The sequence below is a fragment of the Lepisosteus platostomus genome, chromosome 2 (genome assembly GCF_059453375.1).
Source record: "Lepisosteus platostomus isolate fLepPlt1 chromosome 2, fLepPlt1.hap1, whole genome shotgun sequence".
NCBI lineage: Eukaryota > Metazoa > Chordata > Actinopteri > Semionotiformes > Lepisosteidae > Lepisosteus > Lepisosteus platostomus.
Window position 1 is genome coordinate 32,512,290 of NC_142612.1, and position 13,516 is coordinate 32,525,805.

The 13,516-nt window shown below is 44.6% G+C and overlaps 1 protein-coding gene across 1 annotated transcript; it reads left to right on the plus strand.

The window, feature by feature from the left end:
• The first annotated feature begins 72 nt into the window (after positions 1-72).
• Positions 73-9,477, plus strand: unc50 (unc-50 homolog (C. elegans)). Its single transcript, XM_088605703.1, has 6 exons — positions 73-199; positions 2,790-3,073; positions 3,571-3,691; positions 4,446-4,585; positions 5,726-5,833; positions 9,019-9,477. Exons 2-6 carry the CDS (start codon positions 2,794-2,796, stop codon positions 9,153-9,155), a joined length of 786 nt encoding a protein of 261 aa, XP_088461829.1. The 5' UTR covers positions 73-199; positions 2,790-2,793; the 3' UTR covers positions 9,156-9,477.
• The last annotated feature ends 4,039 nt before the right edge of the window (positions 9,478-13,516 follow it).

The following is a 13,516-nucleotide window of genomic DNA, read 5'->3' on the forward strand; positions in this document are numbered from 1 at the left end:
ATTGCCGATGGGAGCTGTAGTTTTTTCAAAGGCAGAGTTCATTACATTTTGCCAGTCAGTGGACTTCAAATCCCAGAGTGCATATGACAGTAGGCGTTTTTCTCAGGTGCTAAGCACTGGACTACGTGTGCAGGAACTGGGACTGTGGAGTTCGGGCTGGAGCGTTCTAGGAAGTTCGGGGTTCTAGCTGGTTTTGTAGGTAAGCAGTGATACCGAGTTTCTGTATTTTATTGTTATCGTTTGCATTGTGGTGTGTATTAATTTCTGAGCATCCTTTGTGCCCGTGAATGCTAAGGACGGCCTGTTCCGTTTCGAAAAGAGGTTTGTTTTGAGCTAACTCACATAGTTAAAGCTGCGTTAATTAGCTAACTCTGTAACGTAGTTATTTGTAATAAAGGGGAATAGGCAATGTAGATTGCAGTTCAGCCTCTGGATTTGGACAAGATTATATCTGATTTTGTTTTGCTTAGTTGTTTTTGTAAACATAATGTTTCCGGGCAACAAAGCATTATATGGGCAAATTGACGTAATTGCACATAATAACGTTGTTTTTTTCTAGAAATGCACGAATTCTTTACTTATTTTTTGTGCCTTTTTCTGCTTTGAACGATGGTTGTGTTGTTCCGAAAGGCAACACAACCATCGTCCCCCGAGTGGAACGGGATTGTTCTGTTGAATCGGAAGGTAATGACAGCGGAGACACTTCAGCCTTCTGGCAGCGAGACCACATGACGTTAATAACAACATGTCATCACGGAAGGCACAGTGCCCGGGAACTTAGCCGACACGCCATGGAGTAAGGGATCGGGGCTGACAGGGTTTGATATCTCACCTCTCATTATCTCATTATTATTATTATTATTATTATTATTATTATTATTATTATTACCTCTTAGTTTCAGAAGGGTATGTCCGATGACAAGGGAGCAACCCGTGGCCGATGAAGGGGGAGGTTACCTTCTCCGGCTTGCTGAAAATTAGTTTGATCATTTCTGTTCCAGCACTGTTTAACGAATGCCTTTTTCGGAACTGCAGAACAGTGAGGCTACCATAAAGTAAAGTGTTTGACTTTGCAGTGTAAAGTCACCGAACCTAAATCTGCTACCTATTGAAAACAGGGCCGTACCTTGCCATTCTGTATTATTAAGCATTTGGCTGAGGCTTTTGTCTTAAAGAATCTACATTTGTGCCCCATTTATACTGCAGAAAAATACTGTCCTGGTCCTAGCAGTCCACAGCAGTGAATCATTGTCCGTGTGTCAGAAAACCTAAGGAATCACTGGGGGTGGCGAGACTCAGGTGTCCAGAGGACCAGAGACCAGAGGCATTGCACACTTCGGTCTTGTATCATTTCTGTCTTCAGCAAGTCCCCCAAAACCTCTTCCTTCCTCTGTTGTATTTCTCTCTCAGTGCTGTAGTAGCTTCCCAAAGACATCTCACTGAGTTCTTCAGAATTGTCCAACCTGTTGATGTCATGAAGTTGTGTCCCTTGCTTTGATGATATCAGTCATATCAGGCTTCTGATATTCGAGCCTGATCCAAGGGTAGCCTCTGTTTTCTGTCTTGAAATGGTACAGCGCTCAAGTTTTGGTTCATAGATCAGCATTGCCCAACCTTTCCTTTCATGAGCTCGACACGTCATGGCTCCTCTTGTGTCCTGCTTGCTCTCCGTTCGCTGTGCTGAAGCAGAATATTGTACTGTGTGCAGGTGTGAACATCGGTTTCTTCCCAGAGGGGACACCCCATCATGTGTTATCACCCATTCCCAACTTCCAAATAATAATTTTTTACTTATAAAATGCCTTTCCAAACCCAATGATGCTGTACGTAGTGATAAAAAAAACAAAGTGCAGTAAAAAGTCAAAGAAAAACAAGAGCATACTGTATAGGACAAACCGTCGGGCAGTAAGACATAGGCCTTGGTAAAAAGGTGAATTATAAGTTTAGATTTGAAGAGAGTCAAAGAATTTGTCTCCTGTAGAGTCCGAGGAAGGTCATCCCACAACAAAGGAGCAGCGATAGAAGAAGCACAATCCTTAAGTCCAGAAATCTCAAGATTTAGTCCTGGTATAGTGAGCAAAGGACCAGCCTCAACTGCGCAGAGCCTGCAGGAGAGAGTGTTAACCTGGAGGCGTTCAGAAATATGTGATGGAGACAGGTTATTTAAAGTCTTAAAAGTCGGTAACAAGATCTTATATTGGCTTATATAGAGGTTTGAGTGTAGGAGTGAAACGCAGCTGCAGAGTTTGGGGCACATTGCTAAGGGAAGGAGCCCATGAGCAAAAGAGTTGAGCAGAAATCAAGCCTTGATGTTATGAATAACCCCCCCCCTGAGCTCCGACAGTAGAGGGGGCGGACAGCTGGAGGCATGCCCACTAGCAAAAGGCCTCTCAATTCGTCTGGAGAGCCTTGGTCAGCGGATCATTCCCAGTGGCGCTTCCGAACGCCTGTGCTGTCCGTGATGCGCCAACCAGCTCAACGAGTCCGTGATGTGGAATCTTTGTGCGTGGAGGGGTAAGTATTAGACACGGGTGCATGAGCGCAGTCCTCGAGCGCCAGAACCCGGCCTGTTTTCAAGGTCTCTTTGCATCAATGACAGCTGCAGAGCCCTGACAAGGGTTCAACTGCTCCAGCTGAGCTACCGATCCGCCCGAGGAGCTCGGAAAGAGCCGCGGGGGAGCGAGCGCTCCAGCAGGACCGTCGCAGTGCCCCGTGGGAATGAAGACCCAATCCCCAATTCCCTCCCGTGGAGCCGAAGCGGCTCAAGACCTCTTTCCCCTCTCCCGCAGCGAGATGTTGCCCACCACCGCGTACCCACCCCCGAGCCAGGGCAACGGCAGCCTGAGCCCACGGGATGCCGCGCGGCACACGGCCGGTGCCAAGCGGCACAAGTACCTGCGCCGGCTCCTGCGCTTCCGGCAGATGGACTTCGAATTCGCCACCTGGCAGATGCTCTACCTGTTCACGTCCCCGCAGAAAGTGTACCGCAACTTCCACTACAGGAAGCAGACCAAGGACCAGTGGGCCAGGGATGACCCCGCCTTCCTTGTGATTCTCAGCATCTGGCTGTGCGGTGAGTTGGCCTCGCGGGTGGGTGAACGTCCAACTTCCCGCTCTCACTGGTGCTGGTGGACCAGTAGGAGGTGCTCTTCCTCCTGGATCAGCGTTTCCAAACCAGGGCTGCAGTGTGGTGACTGGGGCCACTGGGCTGTAGGAGGTGCTGTCGTCCAGATGACTGTGATCATTGAAGATCCCAGGACACGTTGGAACGAATAGGAGTGTTACACTGGTATCGGTGGCCTGGCCATATTGTCTGCTGGGTTTGTGCAATCAGGCATCCCTAAAATTTACAGTCAGCTTGATTTCAGGAGTAGAGTTAGCATCATGCCCTATCAAGGTTCAAGGCACCCCTCATCAGGATTTCCGTCACATCTTCTTTAGGTTCAGGGTACCTTGTCAGGATATCTGTCACTCCTTGTGAGAATTTGGGGTATCTCCTGTCAGGATTTCCATCACTCCTTGATTCAGTGCCATGAGGGAAACAACGATGACTTTGTGCTCTGTTCTCAGTCTCAACCATAGGTTTTGCGATCGTGCTGGGGATGGGGTTTGTGGAGATGCTGAAGCTGTTCCTGTGGGTTGTCTTCATTGACTGCATCGGAGTGGGACTGCTGATATCCACGTTAATGTGGTAAGATATCTCGCTACCTACTTTAGCAACCTCCACTGGTACCACCTGTAAAGACTGAAACTCTTTTAAGTATTACCAAATGTTCTGACTGTATATAATAATATATTTTCTGTTATTCTTTTCAATTAGTCCTAAATATTCATTTAAGACACTGTTTATTCATTTGAGATTTGTTAATGAATGCCTTTAATTGATTTTACTCCTTGTTCAGACTTGTATGTTTCCGCTCTCAGACCTCGTAAGCAAAACACCCTTTTTAGTGTGCTGAGCGCCAAACAGTCTTCTTTTACCAAAGACTGTTATTCATCTGTCTCAATACCTGATAATCAACCTTAAAAACCCAGGTGGGAAAGACGGTGCATCCGATATTCCCCCAAAAGGACTTTGAAATGAGGATAGATATAAAACTTAATAAATTGGCACAGGTTTGATACCAATTACCAGACACTTCAGGTAATTACCAGCCCCGTTGAACTTTTTTAAGAACTGAAAGCAAATTTGAAAACCCGCCTGGCATTAAACACTGAAATCAATTGGCCTGCAGCTAAGAACTTGGCTGGAACTAACACCAGGGGGCGCTGGTGTCCTGCAGGGCCAGGGCTGGGAAATGCTGTTCTACTCGGATTCACTGTTCGTTATGTGACACTAGAAATGGTGCTCGACATACAGCAGTGTCAGCTGTGGCCGGCGTGTGCTTAACCCCTGCAGTATGGAGGCTCAGGAGGCCCTTTGCACTGTTGGCTTCGTTTCCCAGGGTCGTCACGAACAAGTACCTCATGAAGCACCCCAGCCGAGAGTACGACGTGGAGTGGGGCTACGCCTTTGACGTCCACCTCAATGCTTTCTACCCCCTGCTGGTCATCCTGCACTTCTTCCAGCTGTTCTTCATCAACCGTAAGTGTGGCGGGCCGGGTGGACATTTCTGCGCAACCTGTTAAAGCACCCCTGGGCACCCCGTTGTAAGTAGTTCTGGACTTAGCAGCATCAGAACCGGAACAGCCGAGTGCAGGGATCCCCGGAGGCCTGGTGTGTCTGCTGGCTTTCCGGGTTCTTCTAAACCACGGTGTCGGTGCAGGTGGGAGAGCTGGTCCAGCCAGTAAAGAGCTGATCCGGGTCATTAAGAGCCCATCTGGACTGAAAACCTGTAGACCCACTGGACCTGCAGGACCAGGACCGGGGATCCCTGCTGTAGCGTGTTGAAAGATGAATAACCCTAAGGGCCGCAGGTCAGAGGAGCCTGTCCGCCCTTTCTTTTGCCAGCTTTATGATCTGTGTGAGACCTAAATACACCATTGTCACCTGCAGACTGGGTGGGTACGTAATAAAAGATAATCACAGTTGGGAATTTGAAACATGAAGGCTTATGTATGGTATAGGTCTATATTATGGCATTCATGTTATGTGATTCCTCTGAATCAGCATCCCTTTATTTTCTTCCTCCTTATAGCATTGATCTTAGATTTTATACTAGTGTTGTCAGCAGTAGTTGACAAAGCATGTCTCCCCATGAAAACACCTTTGGAAGCGCCTTGGAAAGCCTGTGACTTCTGTCCGGCTGTTCAAGAGCTACTCGTACGGTGCAGGCTGCTGGTCTAGAATGAACCCATTAAGAGGGCTGCGAATGAAGCACTGTTAGGAAAAAGAAGCCCCAAAAGGGAAAACTGCCTGACGGCTGGTTTCTTGATTGCTGTAGTGAAAAAAAAGGCTCTTGGCACAAGAAAAGGCTGAGACAGATGTAATAGTAAGTATGTATTGTAAATGTATAGTTAACATAATTGGATGGAAGTTAAATCAATATGGGTGCTTCTTTTTTAGGGGTATATTCAGAAATCACATCATTACCCATGTGCACTTCACTTGGGATGTGATTGATTAGGTCTTGCATGTGTGGGCCCAGACTATTGACTCCTCGCCATGTCAGCTCTCTGACCACAGCAGGCACCCACTGTCAGGTCTTGATAAGCATATTTGTTTTTCTTATAAAAAAAGCTTTATAAAATACATTATTTCCGATTTTTTAAAATTTTCTTGTAGACATTTTCTTCATAAACTCTGAATGGTTCCTGGGGTGTTTTGTCGGTAACACAGTGTGGTTGATCGCCATAGGATACTATATCTACATCACCTTCTTGGGCTACAATGGTAAGTGACCTTGTCTGAGTGCTAATAAAATCAGATCCTGTTATTTACTTGTATGATTATTATAACATAATGGGTTAGGAAATGACTAAGTGTTACCATGTGAAATGTGAGGCTTGTAAGTTCTTTTTATTCTCTGGCGATGGAGTAATAAATCCATACTCCATACTTGACAAGACAAATATTTATTCATTATAAATAATCCCTATTACAAAACTCTCAATAAAATTAGATAATATGGAATTCTGCCCTCGTAATCCAGGTTCACCATGCAACATCTTAAACATGACAAAGAGATAAGCAAATTGTATCCTAATAAAAAGGGCTATTATTCCTGTCCTACAACACGGATGGCCAAAATAGAATAGGAATCAATCTCCCTATTCAACAAACTAGGAGAGAACGTTTTAAGTCTGATGATTTCACGGTGCAAGAAATCAGAATTTGATTTAAAAAAGAGACGACAAATGTTCTGTAGTGTTCAGATTATTTAGTCAGAATCTGGTCTCCGAGACTGATCCAGATCTTCTCACGTGGCACAAGCTCTTTTTTTCCCCTCTTCTCTCCTTTGCCTATTCATGCTGTTCTCCTTCACTATGATTCTTCACTTCTGTGATGGTTTTAAGGATTGACAGTGAAGTTCAAGTTCAAGTTTATTGTCATTATACTCATATACAGGTATATGGTATAACGAAATGCTATTTAGCTAGCTCTCAGACGATAAGTAGTACAAAAAAACAACAATACAATTGTATAATAAAAGAAAGACAGAGACAACAGGCAGTGTGCAAAACAACAACAGGCAATGTGAAAAACAACAAAAGGTAACAATGTGCAAAAACAACATCAGATGTGCAAAAACATGCATCAACAGAATAAAATAAAAGGATAGAAATTATGGGGAGTGAGCTTTTTGACATGTGAGGTAGAGGTAGATTTCAATGTGTGTTTGGGTTTTTGGTAAGAAAGAAGGCACTGTGAGGTTCAGATCATAGGTGAGAGGTGAGGTGAGAGTGAGAGAGGCTGGGAGTTTAATAGTTTGATAGTGCGGGGGTAAAAACTGTCTCTGGGTCTGGTAGTCCGGGCCCGAATGCTCCGGTACCGTTTTCCAGATGGTAGAGGGTCATACAGTCTGTAGCTGGGGTGTGTGGGGTCATGGATGATGCTTAGAGCTTTCCTCAAGCACCGTCTGTCATAAATGTCCTGTATAGATAGGAGGGCAACCACAGTGATGGACTGGGCAGTTTTCACCACCTGCTGTAGAGCTTTGCGGTCAGCAATACTGCAGTTGTCATACCACACTGTGATGCAACCTGTCAGTGTGCTTTCTGTAGTGCATCTGTAAAAGTTAGTGAGGATCTGGGGACATATCTTAGCCTTCTCCAACCGTCTTAGGAAGTACAGGCACTGTTGCATTTTCTTGATCAGACAGGTGGCGTTGAGAGACCCTGTGAGGTCCTCGTTGATATGGACGCCAAGGAATTTAAAGTTACTGACCCTTTCCAATTTCCACTGATGTCCGTTTTGCAGTTTCCTGAAATCAACGATCAGCTCCTTGGTTTTGCTGACGATGAGGGTGAGGTTGTTGTCTTCACACCACGTTGTAAGGAGATTGACCTCCTCCATGTAGGCCCTCTCATCATTGTCTGTGATCAGACCTACAACTGTGGTGTCATCGGCAAACTTGATGATGGGGTTGGTGTTAGGCCTTACAGTCATGGGTGTAGAGGGAGTAGAGTAATGGACTAAGCACACACCCCCAGTGTTCAGAGTTAGTGTGCCGGAGGTGTGGTTTCCAAGCCTGACAGCCTGAGGTCTGCCTGTCAGAAAGTCCCGAATCCAGTTGCAGAGGGTGGTGTTGAGATCCAGTGCACTGAGTTTCTTGACCAGTTTTTCTGGAATGATGGTGTTAAAAGCTGAGCTGAAGTCGATGAATAGTAGTCTTGCGTATGTGTTCTTTTTATCCAGATGGGATAGGGCAGTGTGTATGGCAATGGAGATTGTGTCATCTGTGGATCTGTTGGGCTGGTAGGCAAATTGGTATGGGTCTAGTGTGTTTGGAATGGTGTCCTTAATGTGCTTCATGACCAGCCTCTTGAAGCACTTCATGATGACAGGTGTTAGTGCCACCGGTCGGTAGTCATTAAGACATGTCACTGTGGTTTTCTTCGGTATTGGGATGATGGTGGTTGTCTTGAAGCAGGTGCGGACTACGGCTTGGGCCAGAGACATGTTGAAAATGTCTGTGAATACACGTAAAGTGAAGTTACATAACCTCAGCAAATCATCAGAAACACCCTTTGAACATCTGAGTGTGCTTGCTTCTTAGCCTACATACAACCAGACAGACACCTCAGAACAATACCCTTTGTTCCTCTGAGATGGGAAATGCAAACATATTTAAACTTTGCTGCCCCCCAGGTCATAACCTAGTTGTATCTGCAGATTAAAAGCCCGCTGGTATTCCGCCTTGTACCTTTGCATCAGTGCAGTTTACATCTGCAGTCTCCCGTCATTGTGTTTGTGTTCTTCCTCTCAGCCATGTGAAACAAGTTGTGAAACAATATTGTTTCTTGGAAATGAAAATGCGGTTGTGTGCGGAAGGATATGGAAAGATTATTTTGTTGGGGTTGTCCATCCAAGACAGTTGCTTTGAACACAGCAGCTTTAACATCACTGCCGAATTCTGATGCCAAATCTTTAAATCATCAGCCTGCTGGTCTGGGATTTATCCACTGTACAGTAGATCTCTGGCTTGTTCCTGGGGGGGGTAAAGCAGTTGGCCGTATCAGTTCAGTGTTAAGTGCGACCGTTGGAAAGGCTTTATTAGAAAATAGCACTGTGTGAGAACAGCTGATAAAGACCTGTGGGAATGTCATCACATATTCACCCCAGACTCTACGTGGGTCAACATGAGTGTGAGATCAGATCTAGATCTCGTAGAAACATAAAGACCACACGAGAGGAGGCAGTTTAGCCCACATTGCTTACCGGGTGGTTTACTAGCTGAGTGAAATTTTGTCTCAAAATCTCACTTTTTGTCCTGGCAGTTTCTTGAAAGAGCCTAGACTTTGGTCTTCAAACACCTGGCTGGGAAGCCTGATCCAGACAAACATAAATGAGATTGTGGATATTTCATCATCCAGCTGAAGTATCTGCATTCTTACTTCTGTTTCCTTGCCCCACAGTGTTACCATTCCTGAAGAACACAGTCATCTTGCTGTATCCTTTTGCACCCCTGGTGTTGCTGTACCTGCTGTCTTTGGGCCTGGGCTGGAACTTCACCAAAGGACTCTGCTGGTTCTACAAATTCAGAGTACAGTAGAATGTGGGACCACTTCCCTGAAGGACTATCCACATTCATTGCTGGGGAACCCAGCTGGGATGAAGCCTTTTTTGGAGGTTTTTTTGTAAAGCTTGTAAATAAAAGTTTTCACTGTAGATAAAACGTGGGACTGTTTGTAATAACGTACCTGGAGGTTTTTTTTTATCTTGAGTTTCAAGAATCCCTCCTCTTCCTGGAGGGAAAAAAAAAGATAATTCTGAATTTGCATGCAGTTCAGTCTTGAGGACATCGGCTGTTGGTCCCGAAAATAATGTACATTCCTGTGACAAGGTGTTCTTCAAATAAAGAGGTTTTTACTTTGCGTGCTGTTAACCCTTGTGTGAGTCTGGAATAAGTTCAAGTTGTGTGTTAGGATGTGGAAGACGGATACAGTGCTGGCTAGCATATGTTCTATAATGGAATTATCGGACATACGGGGAGGCTCACGAGTGACTCGACTGGTTAAAAACAGTGAACAGTACAGAAGAGGGCTGTGAGATTCAATGGCGCAAGCTCACACCTGGGTCACTCCACTCTCATCAGGCTCCGTGCAATGAGAAATGAGCCTGTGAAAGGAGACACGCCTGCATGTCTGGTTCTCTCTCTTGGACAGATGTGGAAAGGGCCGCCGGAGAGATGACAATCACAATTCCCATTTTTAAAAGAAAAAAAAACAGTTGCATCAAGATTCTGAGGGAACATCTGAGGTTTTGATTGTGTTTCTGAATTCATGTTGTTTTTCCTTTTGGTAGTCAGTGCCTGAGCTACAGCTAGAAATCAAAATGGGGCCCTGCACCCTGATCTATTAGGGAAGGGTAATAAGTACTAATACACAGGGTTATCACTGTCATTTCTGTAGTGTAGTGGTTATCACGTTCACCTCACAAGCGAAAAAAGTCCCCGGTTCGTAACCAGGCGGGAACAAGCAAGTTGTTTAGGGCAGTGTGGTGGCTCTGTGGCTAAGGATCTGCGCCTGTGGCTGGAAGGTTGCCGGTTCATATCTCGTGGCCGGCAGAGGAATCCTACTCCGCTGGGCTCCTGAGCAAGGCCCTTAACCCCAGCTGCTCCAGGGATACCGTATAAATGGATGACCCTGCACCCTGACCCTCAAGCTTCTCTCCCTGTCTGTGTTTCATGGAGAGCAATTTGGGGTATGTGAAAAGAAATTCCTAATACAGGAAATTGTATACGGACAATAAAGTGATCTTGATCTTACTGTACTTATAAATAAGGAAAAAAAAATTCTACCTGGAACTTTGTAACCTTGACCTGACTGAACGCTTTGTAGTAACAATTATAGAGTAAATTTAGATTTGGTGATACAGTAACACGTGACAAATTTCTGCTCTAAATGCTGGTATAGTTAAAACTAGAAAAATCCACAGATGATTATTAAAAAAAATGTGAAAGAAAAGGCTAAAATTCAGCACTCGGCAATCAAAGGGAAAGGAACACCTAGAGTAGACAACGGTGATGGTTTACATGCAGGTAGCAAAAACAAACCATAAGTTTGGAAATAAGAATTTTAAGGCAGCACCAGCTATTTTTAGGCACCATAGGGATGCACTAAAATGGCAAATTGTAGTTAAAAGAATGTAAATCTTATATTAAAATTGATAAATATACCAGCAAGGCTTTATTTAGAATGTTGTATACATTTTGTTGACCACAACACACACAACAAAAGATATTTCTGTTCTGGAATCAGACCAGAGCAGATACATTATTAGTCTGAAAGGGATGCCGATCGATAAGGGCCCCTGTGGAAACTGCAGTCTGCATTTAAAACCATGAACAGGAGGCACTTTTTTACGCAAAGGGTCATGGGAGTCTTTGATGAAATGGTTGGACGAGACACTTGGATAAAATGTGCTACAGGCAACCATATTTAATGGGCCTAATGGTCCCCTCTTCTTTAAAACACTTCCTATTCAGGTATCCATAACATCACAGCAATTTTAGTGTAATAATTCTGATCAAACACCAGAGGTCAGTAGTGTCATCTGCAGATGTTTAGACTTGAGTACTGCAGAAGGTTTTTCAGCAAGTGTGAAATTTCCCAGGAAAACATAAGTGGATGTCTCTAATAATAATAATTGCTTACACTTATATAGCGCTTTTCTGGACACTACGCTCAAAGCGCTTTACAGGTAATGGGGACACCCCTCCACCACCACCAATGTGTAGCATCCACCTGGATGATGCGACAGCTCACCACACATCAGCTATCAGTGGGGAGGAGAGCAGAGGAATGAAGCCGATTCATAGATGGGGATTATTAGGCAGCCATGATTGGTAAGGGCCACTGGGAAATTTGGCCAGGATGCCAGGGTTACACCCCTACTCTTTTCGAGAAACGCCCTGGGATTTTTAATAGATAATACTTTATTAATCCCGGAGGGAAATTGATGTGTTACAGAAGTCCAGCCCAAGACAAGCAAAAACAGACAACAGAATAGTTATAAAACAAAAGACAACAAAATAAAAATAAATAAATAAAAAATAAATAAATACATAGGTGTGTGCAAAATGTGATGATCAGTAACAGTCCCATGAAGCGGATGAGAGGTGTTGTTCATGATGGCTGTGAGCTTGGTCAGCATTCTCCTCTCAGCCACAACCTCCATGGGGTTAAGGCTCATCCCCAACACAGTGCCTTCTTGATAATTTTTTTGAGCCTATTTGCATCTCTTGTCATGATACTGCTGTCCCAGCACACAACAGTGTAGAAGATGGCCGCCACCATCTGATTCATTAAACTGTGTAGCAGTGTTCCACACACACCAAAGGACCTGAGTCTCCTAAGAAAATAGAGTTGGCTCTGACCTTTCTTGTACAGGGCATCAGTGTTACCAGACCACTCCAGCTTATCATCCAGGTGTACCCCTAAGTACTTGTAGGAATGTACACCCTCTATGTCCTCACCCTGGATGGAAACAGGGTTCAGCGGAGACTTATTCCTTCGAAAGTCGACGATGTTAATATATTCCTCCTCCCTCCCCTCTCTAATACACCCCACAATTGCAGAGTTATCCGAAAACTTCTGCAGATGACATCTCAGAGTTGTACTTGAAGTCAGAGGTGTAAAAGGTGAACAGGAATGGAGCAAGGACAGTCCCCTGTGGAGCCCCAGTACTGCTAACAATCTGTTCGGACACACAGCTCTGTAGCCGTACATACTGTGGCCTGCAGGTCAGATAGTCTATAATCCAGGACAGCAGGGGAGTGTCCACCTGCGCCGCCCTAAGCTTATCTCTCAGTAAAGGTGGATGGATGGTGTTAAAGGCACTGGAGAAGTCAAAGAACAAAACTCTCACAATGCTCCCCGTCTTCTCCAGTTGAGAGTTAGCTCTGTGTAGCAGATAGATGACTGCATCCTCCACTCCCAAGTGTGACCGGTAGGCGGACTGCAGGGGGTCCAGTGGTGTACTCACCAGGGTTCTGAGGTGGTCCAGTACAAGCCTTTCCAGAGTTTTCATTAGGTGTGATGTAAGTGCCAGTGGTCTGTACTGACCAGGTTCACACCTACTGAGCTTCAGTGGGTTGCCAGTTGTGAGTTGCAGAGTGATATGGCTGCTGGCACTCTATTCCCCCTCCTCAGTAAAGACCACACATCTGACTTCTTTTGGTTTACAACCATAAGTGAATGTTTTGTGACAAGTTGATTCAGTGTCTTGAAGAAAAACATAATTGGAGCATAATACAACACCAACTTTGTACATCCCCTGTGTGAAAAGGTGTTCGGTCTTCATTTTCATATAATTTCCTGCCAACCTAAATTTCCAATGTACTCTCCGTGTCTTTCTCTAAGATGGAGCAGTAATGGAGTATTTTTCTTTTAAAAAAAAAAAACATCCATCCATCAGAAAAAAAATCTTCAGCCTAGTTAGTGAAACCCAATCTACAGAAAAACAAGTGGAAACTATGTGACCTTAAATGAGTTGAAGGGTATTGCCATCAATTTCCACATGTGGAAAAGTAAAAGGAAGAAAAAAAACAAGAGGTGCTTCTTTACACAAAGGGTGGTGGGAGTGTGGAACTCCCCAGCCATGTGGTTGAACCTGATACTCTGGTGTCTTTTAAGAAAAAGATGGCTGAAATTCTCAGATGAATTAGCTAATATCAACCAAATAGCTAGACGGACCCAATGATCTTCTCTCGTCTGTAACCCTTCTAATGTTCCCATGAGCCACTGGGCTGCCCTCTGGAAAAATCATTCGAAGGCTAATGAAAGTAAAGAGGAATTATAACCCTCCCTTGTGGAGACTCTGCTTTTCCGTGTTTAACAAGCCAATATGTCTTATCACACAGGATGAAAGTGAAAGTGCTCTTCAAGGGGAAAAAAAAATTAAAGACCAGCA

What these genes read in the sequence shown, in the direction of transcription:
- unc50 (XM_088605703.1), top strand. Translation starts at nt 2,794, where the DNA reads ATGTTGCCCACCACCGCGTACCCACCCCCGAGCCAGGGCAACGGCAGC. An exon ending in CTGATATCCACGTTAATGTG is followed by an intron (nt 3,692 to 4,445) that starts GTAAGATATCTC and finishes TTCGTTTCCCAG; the next exon opens with GGTCGTCACGAACAAGTACC. An exon ending in CCAGCTGTTCTTCATCAACC is followed by an intron (nt 4,586 to 5,725) that starts GTAAGTGTGGCG and finishes ATTTTCTTGTAG; the next exon opens with ACATTTTCTTCATAAACTCT.